The 14746-nt window shown below is 38.7% G+C and overlaps 1 protein-coding gene across 1 annotated transcript in view; it reads left to right on the top strand.

Annotated features, from left to right (window-relative positions):
- LOC117989054 (potassium channel subfamily K member 18-like) overlaps positions 1-14409 on the top strand; it is a 141095-nt gene extending 126686 nt beyond the window's left edge. The window contains exons 3-7 of the mRNA XM_069503638.1: positions 5488-5670; positions 8414-8601; positions 11485-11704; positions 12672-12900; positions 13423-14409. Of these exons, the coding sequence (XP_069359739.1) occupies positions 5488-5670; positions 8414-8601; positions 11485-11704; positions 12672-12900; positions 13423-13894 (1292 nt within the window). The 3' untranslated portion in view covers positions 13895-14409. The remainder of the gene's footprint in view (positions 1-5487; positions 5671-8413; positions 8602-11484; positions 11705-12671; positions 12901-13422) is intronic.
- The last annotated feature ends 337 nt before the right edge of the window (positions 14410-14746 follow it).

The raw sequence follows: 14746 nt of genomic DNA, 5'->3' as shown, positions 1-14746 counted from the left end.
TAAAATCGTAATATTGTTCGTCGCACAAAAAAGACATACGACAATTAATCAGCTTCACCTGAAGGAAGGTTTCGCTGACAAAGCCTGTGCATTTCCTTAAACGATTGACTTAATAATGTCTCCACAGCATATATTTACCGGCATAAAAAGCCACAAAATTTCCCTGCAACGTAAGCGATAAATCAGCATTATCTAGCCGCACAAAAGCAGAAACAGCCAAATAATAAGGAAGTTTGATCGAGGAAACAACAATGACGGAGCGATATTTCGCGTGACCGACAAATGACAAACAATTTGCTGACAAAGCCTGCGAGTTCCTCCACATTATTTATTTTATCAAACGACCCGTCTTGCGTCGCGTCATCGCTTTAGCTTTTGTGTAATATGCAACGGAACACACAAAATCTACTCTTATCATAAACTTATATATTACTTCGTATGGACAGGGTTATTGAACAAACAAAATGGCGCCGACTCATTGAACCTCAGTGACGTCTGCATTTCAAACGGTTCGTTCATTAGTATCTAAGAGGCTGATTTATTTGGTATCTAAACCGTGAAAATGTTGTTTGCTTGATCATATCTTGTCGATTATATCGATGACTCTTATACATCTCTTATGTTCAAAATTCAAATTCAAAGCATTTAGGTATTCAAATTGGGTACCCTTGTACACTTTTGTTGATGGTAAATTGTGCAGTTTTTAGGATAACGATGTTGTGGTGATAGTAATGAAATTAATTACGTAATCTTACGATGCTACGAGGGTTTCAAACTCACCCTAGTTCGTATTATTATAGTTTTCATAGGTTTCATATTATTATCTACATTAAAAATTAATAAATATTCTTGAAGTATGTTCCTTTCCAGCCCTATGCGTTAGGACTTAGTTGTTGGAAAAAGATTAAAATCGGTTGTTCGTAAGCCGTGCAAACATCTAGCCAATATTAGCATTTGGTCGACATTCAAGAAGGGATGGAACGACACGTATTCGGTTACGGCGGAATAAATATTGGCGTTCAATGAAAATTCGATTCGCGAAAAATTTTGCAACGAAAAATTCAAACTGGTTATCTGCAGAGTCCTCTTTGTTACACAAAATTGTAACATGTTTTGACATGGTGCACGGGGTAGAAAAGACAAATATTTTTAAATATAGTTCAATATTTTTTATTAGTTCTGGAATAAATGAAATAGTTCATAGGTTTCAGAGCTGGCCATTACATTTAGATCTTTTCAGTTGTTTTGTTTGATAGTAATAACTAAATGTATAATTAGTTGTGAAGAACATGAAGTATTTTTTTATATTAATTAACTTTTGTTTGTAATACAAGTTTTTAGTACTTATTCAATATATTTACAATTACATACATATAGTGTAAAAATTTAAACATTTCACTTACAGATATGAAACTTTTTGGAGTATTTAGAGACTTCATCATCATCATGATCAACCCATCGCCGGCTCACTGTAGAGCACGAGTCTCCTCTCAGAAGGAGAAGGAATTTGAACATAGTCTACCACGCTGGCCAAGTGTGGATTGGCAGACTTCACACACCTTTGAGAACGTTATGGAGAACTCTCAGGCATGCAGGTTTCTCACGATGTTTTCCTTCACCATTAAAGCAAATGATATTTTAATTACTTAAAAACGAAAAGTTAGAGGTGCGTGCCCGGCATCAAACCCCCAACCTCCGATTGAATGACGAACATCCTAAGCACTAGGCTACCACAGCTTTAGAGACTTAGAGCACGCAATTTATTTAAGAACTATGTACCTATTCGATTAGATGGTAAAAATATTGGCGTGAATATCGGAAAAGCGAAAAATTTTCAGCTCAAAATTCGAGCCGCACCGCTTCGGTATGTAGCCTATCACGACATCTTAACGATTGTGGTCTCAATTGAATTCGTGATTTTGCATAAAAGACACCTGACAATTTTATATTAAAAAACCAGCTAAGTGCGAGTCAGGCTCGCGCAACTACGCGGTACCGTACTACAGTCGTACTTTTTCGACATTTTGCAGGATAATTCAAAAACTATGATACATAAAAATAAATAAAAATCTGTTTTAGAATGCACAGGTGAAGACCTTTCATATGATACCCCATTTGATATAGTTATCTTACTTCAAATATTGAAAATACTAATTATTAATTCATGACCACAATTTAATTTTTTTGTGTGATGTAACCACAAATTCACGGTTTTCAGCTATAAGACCTACCAACCTGCCAAATTTCATAATTCTAGGTCAACGGGAAGTACCCTGTAGGTTTCTTGACAGACCGACAGACATTAAAGTGATCCTATAAGGGTTCCGTTTTTCCTTTTGAGGTACGGAACCTTAAAAAGAGCATTTTACCTAGATTTCGGAAGGTTACTTTTCATGAAGACTCATTTGTGGAAAATCTTCATTGCAAATTTTGAAAAAATCAATTCTATTATAATAGTTTTAGCTAGAGCTGTTACCTATAGTGAGTGTTAAATTTAAAAAATATAGGTACTTACTTACGTATTGAATTTTGCAAACTTACATCCCGTTCCCACTTGTCGGCTGTCGGGCCCAGATTTTAATCATGTTCCAATGGCAGAACATTTTGACACAAAATCGGTTTCGGACAAGTGTGAATAGTTTCACATATAATATTCTGCCAATGCAGTGCAATGATTAAAATACGGGCCCGACAGACGACAATTGGGAATGGGCTGTTACAATGTTTTTTTCAATAGGTCACTTAACTTACTTTGACAAGTTAATGAAAAAATACTAATAAAAATATAAGCATTTTAATTAGAAAAGCTACTCTGTCATAATATAAAACAAGAAAAACAATCTCCGATCACAATCTCATATTAGATCACTGACCCACCGACCCTATTGTGGCAACTCCTTTACACTTTACAACTCAACTATATTATGGCTAGATAGCGTACAGACATACCAACTTCCAACTTCAGTCAGCCGTCAAGCGGATCTGACTTTTCCATAGATCTTCCTATGTATACCGGTTTGCTGGGACAGCTCATGATTTAGGACACGAGCTGCGGAAGAGTTATCAAGGAATTTAACGTGCTGTTATACCCTTTTTTTCTCGGTCACGGGGGTGCGCAGTGGTTATGTCGGATTCCTACCGACTAAAAACCTCACGAATTTCCATCCCACCGGAGGGACGCGCGGACAACACCCCCTCCCTGCCAGGTAAATTAGCCATGGCTAACAATATCCCATGAAGATAAATTGTTAACCATATTACCGGTACACCGGCCTAAGCGCTGCTCTTCCCCCGGAAGGGACTCGCAACACTCAGGCAAACGAGGATGTTACCTGGCTGGTTGACTGGTACCCCAACGTGCTGTTACCTTCACGCAACTCACGCCCTGTCAAACGAACCGTCTAAATATCTACCGTTACTAATAGATTGACTTGTTTGTCATCCAGCGTTGTGACCATAGTTCACGCGTGTATATTGGTCAGTTGTATGTAAGATGGAAGCGTTTAGGTAAGTTAATTGGTCGGCATGAAACGCCGCATTAAGAGTTAGAACATGTACCTAATCTTGGCTGGTGAATTTTCGTACATCTGTGATCCGGTGAACTGATTTGTCTTGTTACTTTACTTAAATCTTATTTACTATTAGCAACCTGTCCAGGCTTCTACGGGAGAGGAGCTAAGTATACTACTTACTATAAACTGTCTTCGCGATCTTTAACATAGCACATGCCACAAAAGCTCTCAGATCAGACTATTTTTTTGGGATTAAATTCACAAATAAATATACCGATAGTTTATTTTCGCAAAATATTTATAAATTTAAAACCTATAACCTTCTTTATATTAGTGAAACTCAGAATATATATATCTGTGATGAAAACAATATGAAAATCTGTAGGTACAGTTTTTAATAATGTTATTTCGAACAAACACGAAGTCAGCGCGGCGGGAGACTTTATAATATTATAATGCATTACATTTAGTGTACATATCCAACTGGTCGGCACGTCTATAAATGCTTCATTGTAACACGTTGCTGTTCGATGTTGTTGTTGCTGTGCTCGGCTTTAATGCGGGATCACGAACCCAATCGAGACCGCGATCATTAGTGTGTCAAGATAGAGTCTGCATTGATAACGGGATTTCCGATATTCTTTATTAACCGAATGTTTCGATACCTACTTTTATATGAGACTAAATGATGCCCGCGACATAGATTTTAACAAAGAAAATACTGAAACGAATTATTTAACTGGACCATTATTGTATCTAAATATATGAAAAGAAAAGGTGAATGACTGACTGACTGATCTATCAACGCACAGCTCAAACTACTGGACGGATCGGGCTCAAATTTGGCCTCCAGATAGCTATTATGACGTAGGCAGCCGCTACGAAAGTATTTTTGAAAATTTGACCCCTTAGGCGATAAAATAGGGGTTTGAAATTTGCGTAGTCATAAGCTAGTTAAAAATATATTTTATTTGTATAAAATTTCAATATGCTAGAAGCACGTTATTATTTCCAATACCGGAGAATGACCAAAAACAAACAAGTCCCTGATTGAATGTTCGTTTTGCAAATAGGAAGGGAAGCTGCCACAAAAAGATCCATCAACGTACAAACTCAAATAATATTATCCTAAGCAAATATTTCCTAACAAATTTGACGTTGAAAAGCTCCAATAGAATTTGTGTTTCGAGCTTGTAATTACTTTCAATTGATTCTGAAATTATTTTCTGTCCAAATTGATACGCGACCAATGATTAAATTCAATTCCTACAACTCCCCGCCCTACTTAAAAAATTACTTCAAATAAAATCAATATTAATTTATTTCAGTATATTCATATTTTATTTACTAACCTTACTTAACTACGTCGAATAAAGTCACTATAATATTATTTTATTAATGTAAGTATACTCATGCTTACTTCATTTTATACATTCAAGGTTTTAAGTTTTTCAAAGGCATCCTGCAATTTTTTATTAAACTTCTTGTATTGGTCGAAGACGAGATGTCTTTATGTGTTTAATTTCTGCAACCACTTGAACATGACTCGAACAGTTAATTGCTTGCCCGTAAGAAGTTTATTTCAATCTATTATATTTTAAAAACTTTGAAGATATTTTAATGACAAAAGTTTTTAAAAGTTTCTGTGGATTCGTTTTGTTTTAATTATATTCTTTTGAAACTCGGTAAAAAACTTCGCCTTCTGGTATGTGTAGACATCATCTCAAATGATAGAAGATAGCTAGTAAATTATGTTTAAAAAGAGTTCACACGCTTGTACCACTTAACATGCAAAACATAATTATTATCATAGCGCTTATGCGCAAAGTTTCTAGCTTTTGGCAATTTTAACACAGAATGACCAAAAATATTATGTTTAATTTTACTAGGTTATACAAATATATTACTTACCATAAACATTTAAAATCTACTTTTATATTTTATCAATAAAGTATTTCCATCTCTATTGTTTCAGAACGCCTAAACGTTCTCTACGAACGTAATTGGACGAGACTGGTCCACGAACAGCTGCGAAAGTTCGAGTCTTCGATCGTGGCAGCCGCGAGGCAAACAGACGCACAACCAGCTGAGCTGCTCGATACGAAGTGGACGTTCTCCGGCGCTCTCATATATTGTATTACCCTCATTACCACAATAGGTCAGTATGCTTTATCAAACATTTCGAAACGTTAAGTAACATTGGAGTTCATATTGGTCAATAATGGAGTATATATAAAGCTACGAAAGTTTGAGTCTTCAATGGTGGCAGCCGTGAGGCAAATCTGCTCAACACTAAGGAACGTTCTCTGGCACCCTCATAATTATATTGAATTACCCTCATTACCACAAAAGATCAGTTTGCTACTTTATCAAACATTTCGAAAAATTATGTCACATTAGAGTTCGCCTATACGTATTATATGGGTACTTATTGGGTACAAAAAGCTGCGTAAGTTAGAATCTTCGATCGTGGCGAGGCAAACGGTGCACAACCGACCGAACTGCTCGCCACTAAGTGGACGCATTCTGGCGCCCTCATATTATATTCCATTACCCTCATTACCACAATAGGTCAGTATGCTTTATCAAAAATTTCGAAAAAATAAGTAAACTTGGAGTTTGTCTACTAGAATTTATAAGACAAAAGTAGCCTACGATTAGCTGCTAAAATTGAATTTATTGATCATGGCGGATGCGAGACAAACGGACGCACAACCGACTGAGCTGCTCGATACTAAGTGGACGTTCTCCTGCGCCCTTATATATTATTGCATTACGCTCATTGCCACAATAGGTCAGTTTGTAAAAATTATCAAAGTATTTACGGCGCTTAAGTGTTTGAGCAGACTCGACAGCTGCAACCGCCTTTTGGCACGCGCCCGATAAATGGGACGCTAAAAACGTATCGACGCAGGTCGCATCCCACTAAATATAAATACTCAGTCTTTAGTAAGGAGTAAGGACTACATATTTGCGGGGTTTCCCTTTGGGACTCTGGATACATGGTCATCCATCGGACACGAAAGACTTTGTAGACGTCGTCGTGTCCCAAAAGCTGAAGCACTAGGATTTTTTCTTTTACGCTAAGTTGAACTCTATTTCAGCTTTGATTTAGTTCATTATGAATTTATTGATGAAAATTGCTCAAGCATTTAGCTGCGCAGTGTGCACTCACCCTTAGTGGACATTCTTCGGCGCCCTCTTACCTAAATTGCATTACCCGTATTACCACAAAGGTCAGTATGCTTATTAAATATTCTAGTCGTATGAAATCCTCTTTAGCGGCAAATATACAGGAGTATGATACAGGAAATCGAGTTACTGTTTGTAACAGCTGCGAAATACTAAGTGGACCCTTTCCGGCACCCTAATATTCACCTTCATTACAACGATAAGTCGATTTGCTAATATGGGAAACCCTACAGACTCACCCTGGCTTTATACTGGAGGACTTACTCCAAAAGGTTTAGTATGGAATATGGACCCTTATTTAAAATTCTCTGGCCTATCTATTCTATACAAGGTGTTTGATAATGTCCGTAGCATCCCGACAAGCAGAAGTGAGGACCGATGTGAAGAAGTACCACAAAAATAATCAGCCTCGTATGAGGCTATGGGAGACTTACAGGATTTGTTTAAATCTCCAATGTAATAGCCCTGCAAATAGCTGATTGTGGAAATAAACTCGTATACAACTTCTGTGAACTCAAAAGACTTAATTGTTTTTCAAAAACGCTGCCTCATTCATTAATTAGACTGGTTATGACAATCAACGAAGAATCGATAGACGTTGGAGTCCCAATGTGCTGGAATGGCAATCTCGCAGTCGAAAGCGCAGCATTGACTACCCACTAGATAGACAGACTCAAAAGAAGCCACAGGGAGCCGTATGATCCAGGCATTGCAAAACCGGGCCTGTGAAAGTCCATAAAAGAGAAGTCTATCGATAGGCGACGACAACAACGACCACTTAGAAAGGAAGAGACTTATGTCTAGAAGTTGAAGTCTATCGATAGACGACAACGACAACAACCGCTTAGAAAGTGTTTTCAAAAATTCCACCTGAACTAAGTCACGCCGGGTCAGCTGGGTAGTAATTGGACACAAATAAACAACTCAAAAATCAACTACGATCAATCAGTGTCCAATTTTTTTGTTGAGGCCAAAGTATATTATTTTAATGAACGTAATTAATTATACCTACAAAATCCTCGTTAAAAGGCAGCCCTTGTTTGTCTACGGTCAACGGAAGGTATAGGAAAATAAAATATTAATTTTCAGTGCTATTCCAAAAATAACCTGAGATTGAGGATATATAAATGGTGAACTGTTGAATGAATCTTCGTTGTGAGGATTGTCTTATATTCCTAAAAATTAAAATAACAAAGTATTTTTTAGAGTAGGTATCTCTTGGTACTTGTATTTTCGTGATGATTAGTACCTACTTACAGAAAGAAGATACCGACTCGGAGGAGGCACCTATGCCTTGGTATATAATAATCAATAATATAGTCCGCTGCAGGACGAGATGGCAATCAGGGTATGAGGCGGGGGGATCCCCTGCACACCCGCACGTCACTCGTGCTCGCTCGCACCGGGTTATAGCGGGGGCTGTGCGGGTGTGCAGGGAGTTCCCTCCCCGCTTGCCATCTCGACCTATCGCGTATATAGGTAGTTCTGCTTTTTAGTCAACTATGATAGAATCTTGTTAATCTAAAAATTTCGTTGCTACCGTATGGAAACTGATTCGCAACCCGTTGAGCTATGACGGTTACTCAGGTTCTCTTACGGATCTCCTCATTTCTGATTTGATAATGTAGAGAAACTCCAAGGATAGTTCTCTCCATCACCCGCTGAGTATATTGTTTATCATCAGGTGCTAATATTACCTATTTTTTCAGGATATGGCAACGTTTCGCCACGCACTGCAGCGGGCAGAGCCGCTACAGTGGCATACGCAGCGGCTGGCGTGCCATTGACTTTGGCTTGCCTGGCAGGGCTTGGCGCGTCACTGGCACGACTAGCCAGACTGGCCTGGCTGCGTGCCACTAAGAATAAAGTGCCTAATACTTGGAGGAAAGACGGTGAGGTAAGGAGGTTGTTTTATTAAATCACTACATGATCCGCTCCGTGACTTCTCCCGCGTGCATTTAGGTTTTATTTTAATCTCGTAGGACGTACTGTTTGATTTTTCGGGACAAAAATAGCTTACGTTTGTTACCGAGATGCAAGCTACCAAACGTAAAAATTGGTTAAACGAATAAATATCAAAATATTGTAAAGTTGTGTTAAAAATACTGATACCCATTAAAAATAAAATTTTACTTATTAGTCACCCTATATTATAGGCTAGATCGTAATATAATTGAGTAGCTTATTGGCACTCAACATTAAGGAAAAAAAAAAAAAAAAAAACGTTTATTTATAATATTTTTTCTAATTTTAGTATTTTTTGTTCAAGTACAGGATACGTAAACGGCTTCTTCAAACGGCTGAACAGATTTTCTTGAATTATAGTCGACCAAGCTACCTTTCAAACAAAAATAAATAAAGCATAATCGGTTGATTCGTTTAGGAGCTACGCTGCCACAGACAGATACACAAACACACAGATAGACACGTAACACATAACATCCCTTTTTTGGGTCGGGGGTTAAAAAAAGGATGTGAATGAGTCGAATATAAATAAATGGGAGTAAATTAAACGCTATTAAAATTATTGCATCGAATATTTATTTATCGTATGTTTGGTCATCTGTACAATAGCGAGTAAATAAAGCAAAATGCCGGGATGAAAGTGGAAATGAAATAAATATTTATCAAATAAAATCTTTTTTCAACGAATCCACACATCGGATAAAATTGGCGTACAAATGCGATACACACAAATATGTAATAAGTATAATAATAATTTGTGTGTACCAATTTTAATCCAAAATAGGGTTTCACTATAAATTAATTCCGTTAACGGAAATTATATCACGGTCCTCTGCACTGAGCTAATGTGGTGAAATCTTATCAAAGGGATTAACAGATAATTTGTATCGCATACCTAATTATTATTTGCATTGGATTTCTGTTATTACGTTTCGAATTATCTATTTCAATAATGTTGATTTGTTTATGATATTAACCACTTTGTTGACATTCCAATAAATACCTATGTGAATTTTTCATCATCATCATTATCAACCGATAGACATCCACTGCTGGACATAGGTCTCTTTTAAGGACTTCCACATGTCACGGCCTTGCGACATCTGAATCCAGTGGCTCCCTGCGACTCGTTTGATGTCGTCTGTCCACCTAGTGGAGGGTCTTCCAAGGCTGCGCTTTCCGGTGCGACCTCGCCATTGCAGCACCTTGAGACCCCAAGTATAGATACTTGGTAACCCATTGCTACTTCAGCTTCGCAATTAACTAGCTGAGCTAGATCGGTTGCTCTGGTTCTCCTACGGATCTTCTCATTTCTGATTTGATCACAGGGAGGGGGTCATCTTATATGTGATTAGGTCATTATCATCATCATCATGACCAACCCATCATCGGCTCACTACAGAGCACGGGTCTCCTCTCAGAGTGAGAAGGGTTTTGGCCATAGTATACCACGCTGGCCATGTGCGTATTGTTAGACTTCACACACCTTTGAGAACATTATGAAAAACTCTCACGCATGCAGGTTTCCTCACGATGTTTTTCTTAAGCGTTAAAGCGAGTGATATCGATCGAACGAACCCCGACCTCCGAATAAAAGGCGGACGTCCAACCACTAGGCTATCACAGCCTATGTGTGTGTGTGTCTGAGTGTGTGATGTGATTAGGTACTGCAAACTAATTCGAACTAATTTTGAAATTGAAGTATTGGTTTCTCCACCGCAACATACCGAATTATACCAAAACCTCCTACGTCTGTTCGAATAATTTACAAACCACGTGGCACATGTTACGTGCTGTGATTAATTACTCAAGTTCAAACAGAATATTTTATTTTATTGCGTGATAGGCTTGCGCTTGACGACAATCATGTTAATAAAAAGCAATGATGAGGCCTAGGTTGGAGCGCGCTTGCCTAGAAAATGCCTATTTACCTACTCTTGCTTTGAACGTATTTAGGTTATATTTACTTGGCAGGAACACGGACGCCAGAAGGGCATTTTATACCTTAGCGGTATCAGAAACGTTGAGCAAAAACGTCTCGTGCGAGTAGATTGGATGTCGACCACATACGGCGGGCGCTTATTGTATTTCGTTCCATGGAGGCTAGAGCGTTATACATTTTGTCTTCACAGCATCCCCTTCAAGCGCCCAGAACCCTTTCTAATTATGAAGTATCAAGTACCCAAATATTTCCCTAGTACACATTCTCTTGTACACCATCTCTAAACTAAACTAAATTAACAGGTCTAAATCTTGTGCTATCCTTTTCCGCCAGCAACATTATGAATGGGATAGCAATAGATTTAAGCGTGCCATTTTAGTTTAGTCTAGAGATTGTGTACAACGGAATCATCCAATTTTAATAAATTATAACTTAAAAAAAACCGGCCAAGTGCGAGTCAGGCTCGCGCAACGAGAGTTCCGTACTACAGTCGTATTTTTTCGACATTTTGCACGATAATTCAAAAACTATGATGCATAAAAATAAATAAAAATCTGTTTTAGAATGCACAGGTGAAGACCTTTCATATGATATCCCACTTGATATAGTTATATTACTTAGAAAATTGAAAATACTAATTATTAGTTTATGACCACAATTTTTTTTGTGTGATGTAACCACTAATACACGGTTTTCAGATTTTTCCCCAAATGTCAGCTATAAGATCTACCTACCTGCCAAATTTCATGATTCTAGGTCAACAGGAAGTACCCTGTAGGTTTCTTCACAGACAGACAGACAGGTACGGAGCCCTAAAAAATTGGAAAGCGTATATTATATCATCCAAATACATAATTCATTTTTCTCTTACAGTTGGAGAATCACTTTCAACTGCACGAGCAACAACGTCTCCTGCCACAGCCCACAGAGCATAACCAGTACACGTCGTTTCCCCCGCGGGCTCACAGGTCCCCTGGTACTGTGAAGGCGAGGGCTGGAGACAGGGGACAGTACTCTCAGGTGTTTGAGAAAGTACCCACGAGTCCCCGGGCCGCTACGATGGGACGGGTGAAGCGTAGTGCCTTGACTGATGGTTAGTAATAAACATTAACTTTTGTATGATACAATACAGTGTTTTCGACTTTCCAAATTGCGTTCGTATAAAGTTTTCTGAAGCACCTAATATGTAGCAACATTATTTAGCCAATGACAAAGTTCAACGTGAATATGTAATCTTGGATTTCTCTCATTAAAAGTTCCCTGGAGTACCTAATTATTTATTTATTCGAACTGCTACGGCATTGGCCACAAGCATAATATAACTGGAACTGCCTGTGCCTGTTTCTATTTCCAAAATCTTTAGTATGCGTGTACAGTTTCTATTACAGTTCTTGCAATTCACGAAGGCGAGTGACTCATGCTTGTGTTTAAGTCGTATCAGTATAAGTAACGTACACTGAATGTGTGCGTTTGCGAGCGCTTGCTCGCGACTGATTGGTCCGATATGCACGCACACTTACGCAATGCCCGTGTATCCGTCACCATAAGTAAAGACCACTCGCTTTCGTGAATTGCAAGAACTGTACATGGGGAACGGTTTAACAGTAAGCAATCTATGCACTTCGTACCGCTACGGGAGATGCGCGCTTTCTACAAATCTTAAATTTCCTTGTGCTATAACTTCTTGGAGTTTAGAAAACATTACGTATCGTGTCACTTTGTCTGTCTCCAAATCTTCATTATTTCTTTTACCAATGTAATACACATTGTTTCTAAACTAGCCGTATTGTGCCACGGCTAGGTTAACACCTTGCTGGAAGTGGATTGGGTACCTGGATAAAATGTACCCAATTCATTATGCCAACGACACTTCTTCCTGGGACACTGGTGATGACAATTTTGAGAGATCTAGACAGAAATATTGCCCATAAGTCATATTATAGCGTACATAACCTGTCCAGCCCCAAGTAAGTATTTACTAAAAGCCAACGTCGGTTCCTCGCGTTTTCATCTATTTGTCACGTATAGGTACAAATTAGTTTTTGTTTTTGGTTTCACAGAACCGCAAACGTCATCAGCCCTCCAAACACAGACACTGGATCGGAAGAAAACAATGAGTAACATGAAGTGCCTAGCCACAGTGCACGGGCCGGCGCGAGGCAGGGGGCGAGGCACGATACAGAGGCCGCGGGGGCCGGCCATTGAGCAGCTCATCGCTGAGGAGTGTGGCGAGATGTACCTCAATAGGAGCCAGGAGGAGCTGGATGATTCAGAGGATCCTGAGGAAGGGTTTGTAGATTTTTTCATCTTCCGTATGAGCATCAACGACGAACATTATCTGATTACTAAGTAGCGTAAGGTACTCAGGACATGTAGAGGTGAGCTGGAGGTGAGGTGAGGTGATAAAAACAAGCAGAAATATATAATGCTCATTCACAGTGAACGGACTGGTACGAACTGGCAGTTACTGTATAGTGCAGTTGATCATTGAGGAGTGTAGAGATTTAGATCTTTACCAAGCTTCAGAAGTTTTTGAAGTAGGATTAATGGAATTTTCCATTCACTGCGACATAACATACCTAGCTATGACGAACGTGTGCAAGGAAGGTATTTTAGGAGCTTCTTCTGAAATATTTATAGAAATCATTACTGGATTTCTAAAACATGTATATTTCAGTTGCGATTCAAAGATTGGAGTGGACCACCTAGAAAGACGAGCTCTGTATACCTACAATGATAGAAAGTTTTTAAGCTGTTAGACTTGTGCTCGCTAGCATCTGTGTTCATTAGCCTTTTTTGTTTTCTGTTCAGGATATGTCCTCACGACACACCATCAAGAGTGCCTTTGATATGGAACGAAGAGAATCACAAGATGAAGAGCTGTGCAGTCCCGAGCAGCAGTGCTTCTACAAGCGTGCAGCATCAGAACCACAACCTCGAACACTGCCACATACCAGTTGGCATTGTCCTGTTCCTCCTTATAGGATACATTTGCGTTGGAGCCGCAATATTCTCCGCTTGGGAGAACTGGAGTTTCCTCGACGCTGCCTACTTTTGCTTCATTGCATTAGCCACAATTGGTTTCGGTGATTTTGTACCAACAAGTTTCCTAACTATGAAGCAAAGTGAGAGTTCAAGGAGTGAATACATACAGATGATCGCGTGTTGTGCTTATCTTGTTTTTGGACTTATTTTGATAGCGATGGCTTTTAGCCTTCTTCAGGATGAAGTAGTAGCTCGATGTACTCAGTTAGCTCATACTCTAGGTCTCACGCGTCAATGACAATACGAGAAGAGCGATTGCAGCTCAACAGATAATCATCTGAGGATGTTATGATCGTTGTTGTAAGGAGTTACTCAGGATCTATACTTGCCGGATCCACTCTGTACTTCTTATCATTACTTGTACAGTTCTTGCAATTCACGAAGGTGAGTGGACTTTACTTGTGGTTACGTCGGATACACGGTCATTGCGTAAGTGTGCGTGCATTTCGGACCAATCAGTCGCGAGCAAGCGCTCGCAAACGCACACATTCAGTGTACCAACCTTGTACCGGTACGACTTAAACACAAGTATGAGCCACTCGCCTTCGTGAATTGCAAGAACTATGTCATGTTATCATTGTATAGACAAATATTATTTTCTCATATCTGTGTAAGAAAGTCAAATGGTGAATTTGAAAGTTTTTATGGAATTTGTACTTAAAGCAAGAGTTTTGCGATGTAAATAGTGTAAAAATTTATTTATAAAAGCAAGGCTGAAACTGTAATGAAACAATAAAATTGTGTGAATTGTAACTTTCTTTTATTTTGATATCACGTTGTTGCCATGGAACGTAAAAAATAGAATCAGTTGGGTAAAGGTAGATAAACAATAGTACCTATATTTAAAGACGTAGTCTTAATTGAATGTAATGGGGAACGGGTCGTCGTCACGACGGGACTCCGGTGCTGCGAGATATGAAGTTCGAGCTGTTCCGTCGTGACCACGACCCGTGCAATTGGGTTGAAATATCGACAAATAAAAACATCAAATTAATCGTAGTATGTAGCCGTTATCTACATTAACATAATATGTAGTTAAACCACGAAATAAGCTTAAAATCATTACTTTGTGGTAATACATAATATTATG

Source organism: Maniola hyperantus, chromosome 15 (genome assembly GCF_902806685.2).
Source record: "Maniola hyperantus chromosome 15, iAphHyp1.2, whole genome shotgun sequence".
NCBI classification, from domain to species: domain Eukaryota; kingdom Metazoa; phylum Arthropoda; class Insecta; order Lepidoptera; family Nymphalidae; genus Maniola; species Maniola hyperantus.
Note: the sequence above shows the minus strand (reverse complement) of the source record. Positions and strands in the feature narration are given on the sequence as shown.